The sequence below is a fragment of the Scophthalmus maximus genome, chromosome 1 (genome assembly GCF_022379125.1).
Source record: "Scophthalmus maximus strain ysfricsl-2021 chromosome 1, ASM2237912v1, whole genome shotgun sequence".
In the NCBI taxonomy this organism is placed as follows: Eukaryota; Metazoa; Chordata; class Actinopteri; order Pleuronectiformes; family Scophthalmidae; genus Scophthalmus; species Scophthalmus maximus.
The window spans coordinates 14609627-14627500 of NC_061515.1; the positions used below are offsets into that span (position 1 = coordinate 14609627).

The 17874-nt window shown below is 48.0% G+C and overlaps 1 protein-coding gene across 6 annotated transcripts in view; it reads left to right on the forward strand.

Annotated features, from left to right (window-relative positions):
• pou2f2a (POU class 2 homeobox 2a) overlaps positions 1–17874 on the forward strand; it is a 67024-nt gene that overhangs the window by 16451 nt on the left and 32699 nt on the right. Inside the window, exon 1 of one of the 6 annotated variants that reach the window (XM_035641423.2) lies at positions 5110–5518. The exons of 3 other annotated variants lie outside the window; for them this stretch is intronic. In XM_035641423.2, the coding sequence (XP_035497316.1) occupies positions 5419–5518 (100 nt within the window). In that variant the 5' untranslated portion in view covers positions 5110–5418. Of the gene's footprint in view, positions 1–5109; positions 5519–17874 lie in introns of those variants that run through there. 2 more of the 6 variants (XM_047331341.1, XM_047331330.1) reach the window with 2 other exon arrangements.

Genomic DNA, 17874 nt, shown 5'->3' on the forward strand with positions numbered 1-17874 from the left:
TCAACATGACATCACCATTTAACTACGACCATGACATGGATGTGAACACCCGCAGATGAGCTGAGCCTTGCACACACACACACTCACGTGTGCACAATGAATGCTCACACAGACACACACACACACACACACACACACACACACACAAACCCACCCACACAATAAACACTTTACACACAGGTGCACACACAAACACTAAAAAAAACACATAAGGAAAGGTGTATGAGCATGCACACACACACACACACACACACACATACATCCACACTCATACCCACACAACAAACACATTCCGAGCACACATACACACACACACACACACATACACACACACAATAAGCACTTTACACTTTGCACATATATGACAAACACTTTCCACATAGACTCTCTCTCTCACACACACGCACACAAACACAAACTTACTCTCTGATAGGTGGATAGACCTTGCCGTTGCCTTTTGCATTTTCTGCATCTGTTACAATGAAAATTATCTTGTTCAATATTCAAACGCAGTGTTTTCAAGCGGTCAAATCAATCATTCAGAATGAATAACAGGCAATTACCAAGAGTGCAATAAACTAAATGACTAATGCATGACCCATGTTATGACTAATGTATAGCCTAAGGATACTCCTGGCTTTTTCTGATTGGATAAATATTTCATGCCACATCCTAACCCACAGCACATGACATGGAAAACATGTTGTGAGAAGAAGAATTGAACAAATTGCCTCCATGAATATATTTGTAACTAGTACACAAAACCATGTAACCCAAACAATATACATTCACTATAACAATGATGAAAAAAACTGCAATTATTAATTATACATTTCAACTTAATATTTTAATTTGAATAGCCCTGATGTAAACCATTAAATGAATGTGTGTTTGCTCTGGAATTGTACAGTCTAATTTTATCTGACCCATCTTTAATAACCCTTGTATAAATAGTGTATAAGAAACAGAGTTGTTAATCATTGTTTCCATATGCCAATTGAAGGAAAGAGAAGAAATATTTTTTTTTCATTTCTTTATTTAGAGATTACATTTCATATTACACACCACTCGTGAAGATGATGGCAATAAATGACCTGCTAATATATAGATGTGCAGGATTTCTAAATGACAAAGAAATGGAAAAGTAATTCGTTTTACAATTTTCTGGAAGATGACTATTAGTAATTGTGACCAGTTTATAATTTATTTATAAAAGGAGTAATTGATTGTTAAAATGACACAATATAGAAAGTGCTAGAAAAACAAAGTTCAATGTCCTTATTCATTGTAATCATTTCAATAAACCGAACATTGTGGCAGTAGAGATTAAGTACAGGGCACTTCCATAGCAATAGATTTTGGACATTTCTGTGAAATTAAAAGTATTTACAGTATCTTGTTCCCGTATAATCATCCCTAATCCCTGAAAATTGCTGTTACTGCCAGCATCCAATATTGCATCCATTACAGTATTTCTCCATCTGAAAAGAGAGCGAGAGAAAGAGACAATTTTAGAAGTGCATTTCTCAATACAGCACAGGAGAAGATAGAGCCTAGAAAACAATGGAACGAGCCATATATCTCTGTATGGATTGGGAGGCTTGATAGGGTGGGAGGTGGACAATCAGCACCGCATGGGCCCCCAATGAGAGCGGTCCAGCAGGGGTTATTGGCTGGAGCTGCCCCCCAAGGGGGATCTCTCTCTCCCTCTCTCTCCGTCTCTCCTTCGGACCCCTGGGTTTCTCCAAGTCCTTGGGGAGTGAACCTGCAGGGACCAACTCGCTGCAGGGGCCCTATAGGCAGCAAGACTGAACACACTGAAGGGGGCTGTCTGCTGAATTTAGGTATGGTCCTTCACAGACAAGACGGTGGGACGGAGACAAAGATAAAGGGGGATAGATATCATCGGCAGGTATCGCGTAGCATTCGTATTCCGTGTGTTTATTTCACTTGTCAAACGATGCAAACCCTTTGAGCAACATGCCGAGGGAAAATTATATTTAATAGGGTGAAAATCTTAAAAAAATCCAGCACATGCCCACGTTTGTGCAAGTGAGACAAGAGGCAGAAGAGAAAGTTTCTTTTCCACCTTCAAAGTTTTTAGGTGGAACACCTGCTGTAGGTTCATGAGATCATCCGAGCGGCCTCCGTGCGTTTGTGAATATGCACCAGGAATCGGTGGTTTCTGTGGCAGAGGCAAGAGAAGAGTTTGGCCTGGAGAGTGTTTGGAGGATGAAGGGTTGGATGCTTTAGGTGTTAGCATCCCTCCTCCTCCTCCTCACCTCCCCATCCTCTTCTACCCCTCCAACACCATCTTATTTTCCCCTCTTTCAATCTCACACACCCTCCCCTCCATCCCTCTCTTCCACAGACGCACACAACCACACTACATTCTACAAGAAATAATTGCTTTTGTCTGGAAGGAGTGTGGGGAGGAGGGAAAGGGGGCACGCATGCCTCCCTCTGTGGAGAGAAGGGGGTCTTTGAAGGACAACTAGTCACTTCTCCCTTCCCTCCTTCTTTCTCCTCTCTCCCCTCCTTGCCTCACCCCTTTCCCCTCCTTCTCTCTCACTTCTCCCCCACCTCACTCCTTCATCAGTTTTCACCCATCCTCTATACATCCTCCCTTCCTTCCTCTTCACCTCTCTCCTCTCTTTCTCTCTCTCCCTTCGTTCTTTCTTGCGTTCCTCTCCTCCCTCTCCTCCTCTCGCTCCCTTCCCCTCCTCTCCCCCGTTGGACCTGCAGATGTCATCTGTCATACGTGAAGTGGAGGGAGAAGGACAATAAAACTTGGTTGTCTACTACAAGGCATGACACATTTTTCATAATTAGGAATATGCCAGCTTAGTGGGCAGCACACATTACTTGAGAGAGCACACGGTTTGTCTGCCGATGACTGCGAAAATGACAAGTCTGGCGATGATGGGAAAATCTATTATTTTATGTACAGTTTTCCATTAAAACAGACCTAATCATCCGCAGCATTAACTGAGCAGGTATAAACAGTCCTGCGGGAAGGGGCCTTCCGGGCCCCGCAGGAGCACGAGCTCGCTCCCTCCTATTGATTTGCCCGTATTGACTGCTGATGTTTAAGCTATAGATTTTTCTATTTAAAAATCTATATCGACAATAATCTGGTGTGTAAGCGGCCGGCGTTGACTGATGCTGGCCTGTAATTGACAGCGTGTAACATGTCGTTGCTGCGAGAGGCGTGCTGCATGGGGAGAGACCGGCCTGCGTGGCCGGGACGGAGAGAACAAGATCCGGGAGCAGGAGGGGGGAGAGGGAGGGAGGGAGGGAGGAGAGGCTGAGGGCGGAGGAGCCCGTCCCCTGGCACCCACGGACTTTCTTATTTTATTTGCAAAGCGTGTAAGCTTTTATACACTCGCTCCAAGTACAAGGGAAGCACTTAGTCACACGCATGGCGCGTTTATATCACTTAGTAAAATGCATTTTCATCTCGTGGACGCAGGTTTCTATCTCTCACGCTCGGGGAACAGTAGTGGTCGCTCTTGTCTGCCTGCATCTGAATTACCCTAACGATGCCCCCTGGTCCGCCCGCGGGGGGGGGGGGGGGGGGGGGGGGGGGGGGGGGGGCTGATTAAAAGTAGCAGTGATGAGATAAGTTAATTGTGTGCACGCTGGGTATCCTGGTAGGTATTAGCCTTAAGCGCCGAGGTATCCGCGGATTCTCTTATCGGGATAAATCCCTTCCCAAGCAGGTCGGCAGTAATGCACTGATCACCATTGGCATCATTATAGCCGGTATTATTAAGAGAGGGGGGGGGGGGAGAAAAATCCTGAAATCAATACAGGATACCTTTTGCAGCGGTAGTGAAAACGAGGGAGATGGAGGGGGGGGGGGGGTGGTTGCGAGGAAGGAGGGGATGGATGGAGGGAGGGAGGTGGGTGGGTGCGGGGGTGGGGTGGTGATGTGTGAGTAGTAGCGGCTCCCCTCTCGCCTCAATGTTGCGGCCAGCCTAGTGGCAGATCGCTACAATCCTGGAGGGAGCCAGGTCGAATGAGCAGTTGGGGGGTTCCCAAATAAAAAACGGGGACAAACAGACAGACTAAAAACAGACACACAGGCGGACGGACGGAGATAGGCAAGTGTTCCGATAAAACGCGACGCCGCCGGATTGTACACGCTGTCTTGTTTGCGTTGTTTTTGTGATTCCGTGGTTGTTTTTATATATATATATATATATATATATATATATATTTATTTATTCGCTATATTTATTTATTTATTCGTCTAAGTATCGATTGATTGCGTTTTAATTACTGCCTTGTGACAGAGCGCGAGGGAGGAGGAGCGTCAGGGCCAAGCGCGCGCGCGTCGTGTTTGTGTGTGTGTGAGTGAGCGCGTGCGTGAGCGCGTGCGCGTGCAGCCCCCCCCCCCCCCCCCCCCCCCACACACACACACTTCTTTTTCGTTTTATTTGTTGACGGTGGCTCCTTTTTCTTTTCTCTTTTCCCTTTTCTTTGCTAAATGCAGCGGTTTTAAATGTGCCCGAGACGCGACGCGCTGCTTCGCGCGAGCGCACGAGTTGTTGTCCTACATGTAGCCTTCGTGCAGCGGAGACGAGCGGAGGGGAGCGCGTGCAGCTAGAGACCAAAAAATACAACAGAACAAAACCAAATAGTGCAAGAAATCCAAATAAGACTTTACAACTCCGCGGGCATTTTTTTTTCCTCTTTTTTTTTTTTTTTTCTTTTCTTCTACACTTTGTCTTTGTCTGTATCCATCTACGTGTCGCGGCGCGTTGTGTCGGCTCTATTTCGAATAACCGAAGCTGCGGTCCACGAGCCCGGTCGGGGATGCCACAGGACAAGGCTAGCGACTGTTCTCGTGCCTTTTTTCGTTCTCGCTCCACACCTATAGGAGAGATTGCCGGTGAGCAGTGAGAGGAGAGAATAAGCTCCCGGGCCTCTATGTTTACTCAAGGGTTAGAACCGCTTTAGTATCGGGGGAGACGCAGGTGCGTCCGCGACCGGCGACGCGTCCTCTTTTATTCTTACGACAGGCCTTGTGATTGTAACACAACTTTTCCCGTTCAAGTGCAGCTCCGGGTCTCCTCTGTCCGCCTGTGTGTCGGTCTGGACTGTATATAGGACATAACTGCTGCACCCCAAGGGACCGTCCTATACACATATATGTTCTATGCACATTTACACCAAAAACCAACGCCGGCCACCAGTCGAGCTCCACACGTGTGAATAAAAGTGCGCGGCCGGGCTACATGTGTACACACCTAACGGCGACCGCTGCGAGCTCCCCGCGCCGAGCATCTCCCCGAAGCTGTCGACGCCAGAGGGACGCGCCGAGACGCCGAGGCTCCAGGAGAGGACCGAGCTCGATCTCGCCGCGCTTCTGACCGATTACTTGCATCGAAAACAAGACGCCGGGCGAAGATCATGTTTGTCCCCTTGCCGGTGCCGTTCGTGTTTCAGAGAACTGCCCCCGACCTCAACGCCTGGCGCCTCAAGTCCCCCCTGGCTCTGCGCTCCAACTCCGGTAAGACGTGTTTCCTTCATCTCTCTTCTCCCCTGCACCACCTCCTCCGTGTCGGCCAGCCGCGCGGACCCGCCCTGCCCTTCGCTCGGTGCCGATGCACTTGCAGCGGCGAGCGCAGTCGGCGCGCACACACACACACACACACACACACACTCGCGGAACGCACGCACACACTCCTCCGGATTCCTCGTGGAGGCTTGAACGGAGTCCGTGGCACCTGCGAGGCGCTTGTTAAAATAAAAGAAGCGTTATCCCGGCGATGTCCAGCCTGATTGCAAATTAACTGCATAAAATCCCCCCTTTTTTTGCCGTCCATTCTGTGGAATTACGCGCCACCGTTCCAAGCATGTGTTGGTCAATGTCCACGCCGCCTACAGTGTTCTTCTCTCCGTGTGTGTCTCTCTCCCGTCTCCGTCCCCATCCTTCCCCTCTCCGCCACTGCCTGCGCCTGAGCCCCAGCCTCCGTCTCTCCCCGACTACACTCTCGGCAGGCAGGGAATATTCATGCCAACTTATCGATCCTGTGGAGATCGATTCCTGGGCCGGTGGAAGCGGGGAGAGAGGGAGATAGAAGCAGAGGAGAGTGGGCGCACGGAGGAGTACGAACGCGCAGGAGGAGAGGAAGGGAAAACACTCATATTCTCAGCTTTTTTATTTCGTACTGTGTCATTTGTTCGTGACTCGACTTTGTGTGCTCGCTCCCCTCGCGTCTCCGGCGACTGCCCCGCTCTGACCCGCGTGTTTGTTCAGGGGACAAGACTGGTAGCTTTGTAAACACCGGTGGAAATAGATTGCCAGTGACTGTACGTCTCTGTGTCCCGGCTGCTGCACGGTTGAAAAGCGGAGTGGAGTCAGGAAGGGGGGGGGGGGGGGGGGGGGGGGGGGGGGGGGGGGGGGGGGGGCAGTGCGATGAAGCGGAATAAAAGGACGCATGGTGGGAGCAGCCAGGCCGGCTTCAGTGTGTCACAGATTGTTCGTTGTGAGAGAGTATCCAGCTCGGTCCAGCTTCGACTGTTTCTAAGAAGTGCAACAGCTGCTCAGCCCCCCCCCCCCCCCAGATCTTTGGAGAGGGAAGGATGGGAAGGATGTGCTGGCTCTCATGTGTTTTCTGTCCTGTATGTGTACACTGACAGGTTGCCGAGGGTTGGGGGCTGGGGGATGCAAAATATCATTTGAGGTCAATGGGCTTTTATTTCTGAAGTCAAAGCTACTCACTGATGCACACATGCATATACCAGAACTTGCGCACCAGTGTGTAATGTTGCCTAAATCTGGCTGCTGTGTAGATATATGATCTTTGACGGCCAAGCCTCTCCCCTGGTCCACAGCTCCCCTCTCATTTCCAGATCAGTTCAAGCCCATTTGATTCCAGAGAAGCCAGGCGTCACCCTTACTCCACATACTCAGTCAACAGTGCACAGCATGTGACAGGGAGGGGATAGGTGATAGAGTGAGGCAGAAAAAAGAGAGCAGAGGGATGAGAGGGACCTGTTACCCACCATATCTCTGGAGATATACACACAGAGAGGGGAGAGGGATCGGAGGAGGGGGGACGATGCCAGGGAGCGGGGACCGGGGAGGAGGAGTTTTTCGCGCCCTGCATGTTGAAAAATGGCGAATGTCAGAATGAGATAAAAAAAATTGTGGAAAGAGGGAGCAAAGAGAGGGAGAAGCGGGTGAAAGTAAGAGCAGATGACAGAGTGAAAAACGAGGAGGGAGAGGAAAACCTAGTTTGAGCTTGAGAGGTGAGGGTAAACCACGGATGAGCCATTATGTTGCAGTGTCCCGGGCCAAGGCCAGCATCTGAATAAGCTGGCAAACTGATGGGATGTGTGCACATGCTGCTGGATTCCTTAGACGGCGGGATAACGGTGATTCACAATGCTATGCTGATTTTATTCCAATTTCGATAACGCAGCACAAGGTGCCGTCCTTCTAAAAAGCGTGGAGGGTTTGACGCTGAAAGCGTGCAGGGGTTGAAACAAATTTCTACAAGGAATTGTGTGCACTAGGCAAAAACAAGGGATGGCATCAAGATACGTTTTTTTACTCAGAGAAACATTGAGTGGACACACCAGAAATGTCTTCAGCAACTTGATGTCTTGTTTGGCCCCATTGATCTGTAATCTGACTTTCCCAACCTCCACTAGTAGTTCACAGAGGACATTTGAATGCCCACACACACAGGTTTATCTTTTTGGGTGGGGGATTTGTAGGGCTCTTGACTGGAGCTCTCAGTTAACTTGTCTCTTTGACTGGTGGCAGCTCCTTGACTCCTTTGAGTTTCGAGCTCTGTGCGAGGTCAGAGGTCACAGCAGGAGTGTTTGACTCAGCCCCACCTGACCCTTCTCTGCCCCCTTGTGTTTTCATTCTCTTTCATGTTACAACAGGCCTCGAGCACTCATGCACAACCCCTGTGGGGGCTCTCTCTCCCACACACACACAAACACACACTGATGAAACAGACGGACCATCATATAGCATAAAACAAGCGTGTGTGACCGCTTTCCACGTGGATCGCAGGCTGCTCTAACAGATCATGGTTTTGTTCTATATTTAATGGCATTGTGTCTGTGACCGTGCAGGTCAGGGCCAGTGTGTGTGTGTGTGTGTGTGTGTGTGTGTGTGTGTGTGTGTGTGTGTGTGTGTGTGTGTGTGTGTGTGTGTGTGTGTGTGTGTGTGTGTGTGTGTGTGTGTGTGTGTGTGTGTGTGTGTGTGTGTGTGTGTGTGTGTGTGTGTGTGTGTGTGTGTGTGTGTGTGTGTGTGTCGTAAAGTGGTTAGTGAAGCCATCAGCATTAACTGACGTATGAAAGTTTAATGGGACATAGAATAGAAACCGCAGGTTTCCCACACAGAGCAAAGCTTTGTATGATATGATATGATGGGACATCAAGGAGACTGGAGTTTTCTCTCTCTCTCTCTCTCTCTCTCTCTCTCTCTCTCTCTCTTTCACACAAACACACACACACACACACACACACACAAACGTATACACCTAGATTCAGTTCATATCAGCTACGCACCTTCTTTCACACACCATTAACCCCATCTCCGACCATATACTGTAACTCTTCTTTATCAAACACAAGCACACACACACGCCTTAGATTTCAGACTCTCGCAAGATCTCTGCATTACAGACGGAGTAACATTTGACAATACAGTTATGGATATTTGTGTTCCTCATCACATTTCCCGATGTAGGGGCCTATCCCAAGTTTTTCTATTTCACACTGTGTATTACAATAAAATGCTGAGTGTTAGTCCATTAAGCAACACAGAGTTCTGTGTCTTTGCTTCCTGGCTACTTCCGAGACATTGCTACATGTGTAAAAGGCACTGTCATATGACTTTACACTGCTAAATGACGTGGGGCCATGCATGTGCTCACGTGTGTGTGTGTGTGTGTGTGTGTGTGTGTGTGTGTGTGTGTGTGTGTGTGTGTGTGTGTGTGTGTGTGTGTGTGTGTGTGTGTGTGTGTGTGTGTGTGTGTGTGTGTGTGTGTGTGTGTGTGTGTGTGTGTGTGTGTGTGTGTGTGTGTGTGTGTGTGTGTGTGTGTGTGTGTGAGAGAGAGAGAGAATGGGAGAGAAACCGTGCATGTGTGCGTATGTGCACGAGCAAAGGACTGTGCGTGGGTATAGATCGGCCTGTGGAGGGGAGCGTGCAAGTCGTAGTGTTAACATGATTGCAAATGACAAAATGTCAACCTGGGTTTGTTAGCAACATAATGGGGAATCAATAGACACGAGAAAGATGTCAATACTACATGCTTTATTGCATTAAGCTACCTCTCTCCTTCTCTGTGGCCCTCTCTCTCTCTCCTCTTCTTTCCCCTTTCCCTCCCACTCCCTCCCGATCTCTGTCACAATACAAGTCTCTCTCCCTCCTCTCCTCTCCCTGTGGTAGTAGAATTAGATTGCAGTATATGAGCCAGCCACCGGGTTCTGAATGCAGCCGGCTGACGGCAGTATATGCTTCAGGAGCTAATTTGCCATCAGTGCGTCTATTTACGTGTATCAGACTCTCATAGATGCCCCCATGCCTCGTTTTGACAACGTGACGAGACCAAAGGAGCAGCAGCAGTGACTTCCTCTGTTGAATAAAAGCATTTATGTAATGAGACTAACAACAGAGCAAATTATATAAAGTCATCATCAACCTTGTAACAGAAAAATGCTTGTTTATGACAATATATCACAATTTGTGTGCAATAACACATAACATTGATGTGCTTCGGCTGACGACATTCTCTTAAAAGTGATTTATGGCACTTAAGAATTAAGCCGGTTACATGGTTTTGGATTAAACCAAACCAATCCAGTCACTAAGTGTGTAATGATGACATGTGGTTGTGTTGTAGCAGGGTTTGAAAATTCCTTTTAATCCTATTAACCGTTTACCTTTTTATGGATTTGCACAGGTGCGCATATGTGCCAGTAGGTTGTATTTATATATATATGTGTGTGTGTGTGTGTGTGTGTGTGTGTGTGTTTATGTGCTTGTGTTGGCTGAGACTAATGTAGTATTAATGCTGATGAGGTCCCACAGCTCATTAGAAGCAGTGAGTGGTATTGAGTTTCTCCCAGGGAACTGGACAGATCAGGACACACACACACACACACACACACACACACACACACACACACACACACACACACATATATCCAGTACATCCTCATCGACCATTAGCGTATTAATAACTACATACTCACGTGCACGCTGTCTTGCCAAACAATGACCTTTACACAAATGCTTTTTTATATATGCAATGCATAAACTCCTACAAAGACACTTTCCATACACAACAGGAAACAGCAAGGAAATCACGCCAACATATGTACATCTCTAGGCCATGTGTTGTTCACGAATGTGTTCTATACACACTTGTGTGTCACTAGATTGGCACACACACATATTCACAGACTCACACTCGTAGAAATATTTTTGCGCAGTTGGTCGCTGTGTCCAGTGAAATACAGCCCAGCATTAGTCCTAATCAGAGGCGGGCCACTTAATCAGACCAATCACCTGGAGAACACACACAGAGAGGGATGAATGGAGTGTGTGTGTGTGTGTGTGTGTGTGTGTGTGTGTGTGTGTGTGTGTGTGTGTGTGAGTGCGTGCGTGCGGGCCGTTAATCACATATCAGAAGGAATAAACACATACAAACCTCCTGACTGTGCGCTGGCTATTGATTTATACCTCTCTCTGTGTGTCCCATTGCTTTTCCCCCTCTCTCCTTCAATAACATGATGATGATGTACATACAGAAACCTCAAGCACTCTTGACCTCTACATAGTTATGCTCTGAGTGTGAGTGTGTGAGTGTGTGAGTGTGTGAGTGTGGCTGGCCTGGCTGTGATCAGGACTGGCTTCGCCACATGCTGCCAATCACTCACATCAGACTAGGCAGTCAAAACAAGCTTTTAAACTCCTGCTGGCCATTTTGAACAATTGATTATCTCTTTCTTTTTCTTCAGCCGAGATTTGTTGCAAAGGCTCAGCGGCAGAATCCCTACATCCCCCTGGTTAGGGGGAACAAAGCGCGGCGCATTTCTTCGTAACAAAACATGCGTGGTCTGGGGTTTTTTCGTCTGCTGAAATCACAGTGGTGTCATAAACAGACCAGCGGTGTGTGTTTTCGCCAGCCACTGTCTTTTTTTGTTGTTGTTGTTGATTGCCGCAGGCTGTCACCTCTGCCACCCCGCTCATGTGCCAGTACATTTAGATAATAAAAAAGACCAATAAAACCCAGGGGTTTGATTGGGTGTCTCCCCTTAGCCCAGCAGAGCAGATGACTAAATCAGGGGTCCTTCTCTCCATTTCATTTAGCTGATAAGATTTATGGTAATGAAGGGGTCCTATTAACCTTTGGGGGTTCCAATGCTGTCCTTCAGAGTGAGGGTGGATGAGAGTGCTCACTGATTGGGTTTTGAGGCAGAGGCAGTGAACATGTCTGCTATAAAGAATGTCACATCATCGCAAATGCACCCTCTGGAGTGCGCGCGTGCACACAAGCACACACAAGCACACACACTCACCTCTCATACAAAACGAAGTCTCTCCAAAAGCAGCTCAGCTCTTTGAGAGAGAGCTGAATGCATGTTTAATCTCCCTCCTCTCTTTCTCCTCTCAGCGTTTTCCCTTTTCTTTAAATCCTCTATCCTTCCTGCTCTCCATCCTTCTCTCGGCAGGAGCACTCTGTTCTGAAATTAATCTGTTGTACCCCGCCACACCTCTTCTCCCTCTCATTCCGTGCTACAGTCTCTCTTACTCTTGCCTGTCTTTTAAAGGGGCATAGTCCCGCTTTTTTTCTCATTGCTTGTGAAGTGCTGGGATATAATAAAAAAAAACCCAACACTCCAGATTTGAAAAGTTAACAATTTCACACAACTGATTTCAAACTAACTCCATGTATCCATACCAACACAATATTTTGTGTTTGTCTGTAAAAAGGGGGGGGGGGGGGGTTCCGGGGTGACATAGGGATGCCCAGACCCCTCCTTTTTCTGTACAAGGGCTGCACCCCTCTGTCCCTTTGTCTGCTTGTAAAGGGGGTGAAGGGGAGGCGCGGGGGAGTGACTAAGTGACCTCTCCCTCCCCTTTCTTTTGACGCTCCCATGATCTGTCCATTTTGTCGTGCACGTCCCTTTCCTCCCGCCTCTTTCATCCTCTTCTGTTCCCCCTTTTTTCAGCCTGGTTAAGTCACCATGGCTATTGGCCTCAAATGTCCTGTTCTCTCTCTGTCTCTCCTCCCCTTTCTGTGTGCCCCCCCCCCCCCCCCCCCCCCCCCCCCCCCCCCCCCCCCCCCCCTCTCTCCTTGCATCTTCGGCGGCAGCAGCCTGGTTGCCAAAGTGTCTGTAGGACACATTAAGGCCCATAAAAGCCTAGTCTGCGGTCGCACTCTTAACCACCAGTCAGAGGTAGTGTACAAAAGTGACTTTAAATGAGTCTGTGATTACCCGGGAACATGGAGAGATGCTGAAGTGGCCAAGAGAGTGTGAGACAAGGCCAGAGCGTCGGGAAGAGGGGAAGCAAGAGAGGCTCTTGGATGTTTTCTTGAGTCTCTTAAGGAAAATTGAAGCGAAAACAAACAGCTAAGAGCTGAAAAGACTACCTGAGTAGAACGAGCAACGAAAAGTTGTAACCCAAGTCCCCCCCCCAACCCCCTCCATCACAACCTGCTCGTCCCTCCCCCTCCCCCTCACCCCTCTGCCCTAATTGGCCACATGCTGCCTTGAGTGACAAGTGTAATCATCAGTCAAATTATGATCGGGGGAAAAGGTGGAGGCCAGGGGAGGTGGAGGAGAGAAAGAGGGGAACAGCAGAAGGTCGTGGTTGGCGGGTGGGGGGGGGGCTGAAAGGAAGTGCTTTGATCAGAGATAGAGAGGGGGTGAGTGGGCAAACAGACAGAGCTACATGGAAACCTGCTGTCCACACACCTGCTGCTTCATAGACGGGCAACATTTGCAGCATCGGTGAACGATTAAACAAGCTTTCCAGCAGCCCTTTGTAACCACATCTAATGGGCAGAAGCGGTATTGATCGCTGCTCCAATGTATATAGTTTTGAACTTGGACTTGGTCTTTTTTCCTCTGCTTTTCATTTGAACCTGAACAGCCTCCTCTGCTGTGATTACAATTGCAGGGAAGAACAATGAAACCACTGGGTGTGGTGGCAGCACGGCACCTCGAGTCTCAGTCGGACACACCGGGCCACGTCCGTGTTATATTTGGATATACTCTGTTAGCAGGAGCAGATGTTAGCCACCCAGCCGGCTAACAAGGTTTACGGTAATTAGGAGTGCTGATGAAGCGCTTTGATTCCCCGGCTGTGGCGGCCCTCTCATTAGCAGCTAGCTGGCTAGCGCTGCAGCAGGCGCTCCAGTCACATCCTATTAGGCGGCTCAATGTACACTCTGAATTAGGAGCGGGAGATTAAGTGGAGATGAAAACCGTCTGCAAGCACACACGGATACACATCACACGTGCGTGAGTGCGTGCGTGTGCACATGCATATACACACACACGCTCGTAGATTCGGGCAGTTTTTAAAAGAGCAGCAAAGTCTGCGTGCGCTCGCTGTTGAATCGGGGTTAGTGGGAGAAAAATTCTTCCTTTGGCTCCAGCTCAAAGCATTTTTAAAGACGCAATTTGGAGCCAGCGTTGCACCTCGACGTGAAGCATCAGTCATGGGAATGCATGTGCCGAGAACAGAGGTGAACTGTATTAGTTCCGAAATTGCACAAAAAAAACAGCAGTCTGAACAGGATATAAGCTTATTGTGTAAGAGAGATCAGAGAAATGGACAAATGCAGCAGAGAGAAGAGATAACAGAATCACAAAATGTTTTAAGACATAAGACAAGTTTGTTCACGTCTATATGCATGAAGTTCCCAGTATCTTCTCCAGCTATCTGACTGTGTTTCCTACAAAATATAGAAATCAAAAAGACAAAAGATTTTAATTCTCCAAAACCTTATTCCCCTCATCTGTTCCAATCTGCGTTATTCTGCAATAATCTACACGCTCTTCTCTGCGCTCTATCCTCTCTCTCTCTCTGTCTCTCATCGTCTTTTGTGTGATGGAGTGATTATTGAGGACGTGGCTCCTGTGTTTAATGCGGGTTGATGAAGTCTGCCTTTGTCCGTCTGTGCTAACCTGTCGCAACCGGGACACTGCTTATAGCAAAATCAATACACAGAGTAGAAGAGAAAGAGAGAGAGACCGGGCAAGAAAATAAAGGAAGTGGGTGGGTAGGAAGGAAATAAAGGAAGTGGGTGGGTAGGAAGGTTTTTTTTTTTGAAGGTAGATAAATGCAACGAGCATGAAGTCATTGGAAAGAAAATGGAAGTTATAGCGAGATGGAGGAAAATGTAAATACTTGACTGTGTTGCTGATGGTGAATGTGTGTGTGAGTGATTGTTAAAGTGCGTGAGTACGAGCAGAACGGGACAGACCCTATCTGTGACGACCTGTGTGTGTGTGTGTGTGTGTGTGTGTGTGTGTGTGTGTGTGTGTGTGTGTGTGTGTGTGTGTGTGTGTGTGTGTGTGTGTGTGTGTGTGTGTGTGTGTGTGTGTGTGTGTGTGTGTGTGTGTGTGTGTGTGTGTGTGTGTGTGTGTGTGTGTGTGTGTGTGTGTGTGTGTGTAAATCAGGGCTTTTGCCTGTGCCTGTATGTGGCCTTGACCATGGGCAAGTTGTTTCACTTGAGGTGTGTGTGTGCATGTGATTGTTAAAGTGCGTGAGTACTAGCAGAACGGGACAGCCCCTATCTGTGACGACCTGTGTGATTGTGTGTGTGTGTGTGTGTGTGTGTGTGTGTGTGTGTGTGTGTGTGTGTGTGTGTGTGTGTGTGTGTGTGTGTGTGTGTGTGTGTGTGTGTGTGTGTGTGTGTGTGTGTGTAGCATAATTTGCTTCCACTCCCCAGAGTCAGAGCCTGTGTGAAGAGGAGAGGGGAGCTACAGAGGGATGAGGAGTAGGACAGAGGAGGAGAGAAGGATAGAATGGGGAGAAGGAGAGGTGTGTGTGTGTGTGTGTGTGTGTGTTGGGGGGGGGGGGGGGGGTTGGTGAGAGAGGCACAGCTGGGAAATGAGAAATGCAACCCCCCTCCCTGTACCACCAACTTACACTCACACATACGACAGACACACACACACACACACACACACACACACACACACACATGATCCCCATCTCTTTATCCTCCCCTCAGGAAAGAAGAGGTGGAGGTGGAGGGGGGTGAAGGGGAAGGAGAGACGGGGGGATAGGAAGAGATGGAGAAGGGGGACAGATAGGGGCATTAAAATTCATGGCCTTTTTTTTATTTTCCCTGCTGAAAATCAATAGTGTTTACTATGAATGAGTGGAACAGTGGACAACAGTGGTGCCGGGGGGACAGGGAGGAGGAGGAGGAGGAGGAAGAAAAGAGAGAGGGAGAGAGAGAGAGAGGAGGGGTGACTTTATTGCGATAGGCAGAAGCTCCAGAGGCCAAGGTTAAAGACCAGCAGGGGCAGAGAGACAGAAGCACTAAGTAAATTCAGTTGTCTTCTAAAGCAGACATACTACCCTGTAAATGCATATTTACTATGGGCTATCATAATAATCTGCCCAGCTGTAATGTTCCCTGCTGTAATATCTACTGTAATATCTACTGTCATACTTCTCTGACTTTCAATTCATCCTTCCCCGCTGCAGCTGAATATACCTTTCAAAAACCCTGTGTGTGTGTGTGTGTGTGTGTGTGTGTGTGTGTGTGTGTGTGTGTGTGTGTGTGTGTGTGTGTGTGTGTGTGTGTGTGTGTGTGTGTGTGTGTGTGTGTGTGTGTGTGTGTGTGTGTGTGTGTGTGTGTGTGTGTGTGTGTGTTAATTGGCAGCCCACAAACACCACCAACATGGTCTCCCACAAACAAACAGCCGACACACACGCACACTTACACACACACACACACACGCAAACACAAGCTCCAGACCAGTTCACACTGAGTCTTGCAGCAGCCCTGACCCTGTTTCCTGCTGCTGGACGTGTAGAAGTTCAGGATGGCTTAGCAGTGTTTTGATTAAGCACTGCCTGTATGTCTCACACTTCTTGACCAAAGAAGAAAAACTGTTGTTGTCTGTTTGTTTTTTTTCCTTTTTACTGTGTGGCCCCTACATGTTAGCATTAAAGTAATCAAAGCGTTTAAAACAGTGATGTTGTTTTTCCGCCCTGCAAAAATTCTACCAGTAAATTAAAAAAATAGACCGTTTAAAGTTGCCAAATGCTGTAAACTACAGGAAAGTTTTTCTTTTCTTTCTTTTTACAAAATTGCCCCCCCCCCCCCCCATTGCTGTACTTCTTTCTTTTCTTCATTTATGATATCAGATTGTCAGTGTCATCTGTGGGTTGATTTGAGTTCAGCTGTGGACTGCGCGGCCGTGTGCGCATGTGTGCCAGCGTTTCCAGTAGGTATGCATGGCTGTCATGTGCATATGTGTCCGAGTCATTATGCACAAACTGGTGAGTCTGTGCGCCGTCATGCATGTGGAACCGTGTGTGTGTGTGTGTGTGAGAGAGAGAGCAAGCGAGCGAGCTGTGCAGCGGTGATATATATTCAGGCTGCTCATGCATTATGGAGAGTACAGGTGAGAGCCTCTAAATGTGAACTGCTGGTATGTGGAGGGTTCAGGGCCAATCTCACCAAAGCCCTTTGTATTAGCATAGCATCTCCATTTCAAATCGGCCTGTCAAAGCCGGCAGCATGTTTTATTCAGCAACCGATATTGATCACATATTATGCATACATACCAAATCTATATTGCATACCGAATCAGAGTCTTTGATATGTATATGATGCCGCTCTGCAAATATGCTGCATGCAGAATTTAGGTGTTTGTTGTGTGCATAAACTCAATATATTTTATTGTTTGTGCAGTTATTCGTTGTGGTGGCGACGTGCGGTCATTTTGAGCAGGCATTGAAGTTGGGAGCTGAGGACGACTTGTTTACTGGTCGAAGGAAAATAGGGAGGCCGCCAAAGTTCATGCATTCACTTGTTGTGTGTGCGAGTGCGAACACTGCACCGTCTGCAGAGATGATGAGAGTTTGCCGAGGTCAGCGTGGCATGGCGGTTCTTTTGCTGTGGGCATGGGCACTGTGTTTTGTTTCTCCGACACCTCGAAACACGAAAGTGGATGTTGTGTGCGAACTTCACTTTCTTGATCCACTTACCAACCTTGTAGCTTCTTGGTCAAAATGACCTCCGAGCACCCATATACATTAACAGCTAACATTTCAACATACCAGGCTCTTTGTCCATCAACATGTTTTTCCATCAATATTTCTCCATGTGCTAAAACCGGAGACCCGAGGCCATCGCTGGCTCTCTATCATGTGCCGGTTTTTACCATCACGCCGCATCGACGCTGCACTAAATCTCCCTTCTCTAAATGACTGGAGTGGATGAGAGGTCACAGTATATGGGGGAGGAGGACAATGCAGGTTTTAGCTGTGATGGAGCTTGCCTTTTCACCTTTTATGAGCAGAGGTGGCCCATTTACTGAATGGGACATGAGGAAAGCAAACGCTGATTTGTTAGGGAGTGAACATTTGTCCCGACCCCATGACTTTGCCCCCTACACTTCTTTTCTTACTGAGCTTGAATTCATTGTTAAATTAGCTGTTTTCTACCTCTCTTCTTTTTTTCAAACATCTTTTTCACCTCTCTCTCTCTCTCTCTCTCCTCTCTCCCTCTCTCTCTCTGTACTCTGTTCCCTTAGCGACCGTTTCCAAGGTGCCCATTCCCAAGGGTTGGAGGAGGGGGTCCATTGATGTCATACATGCATAACTTTACACCTGTAATTCATGTCCTGCTCTCCTTT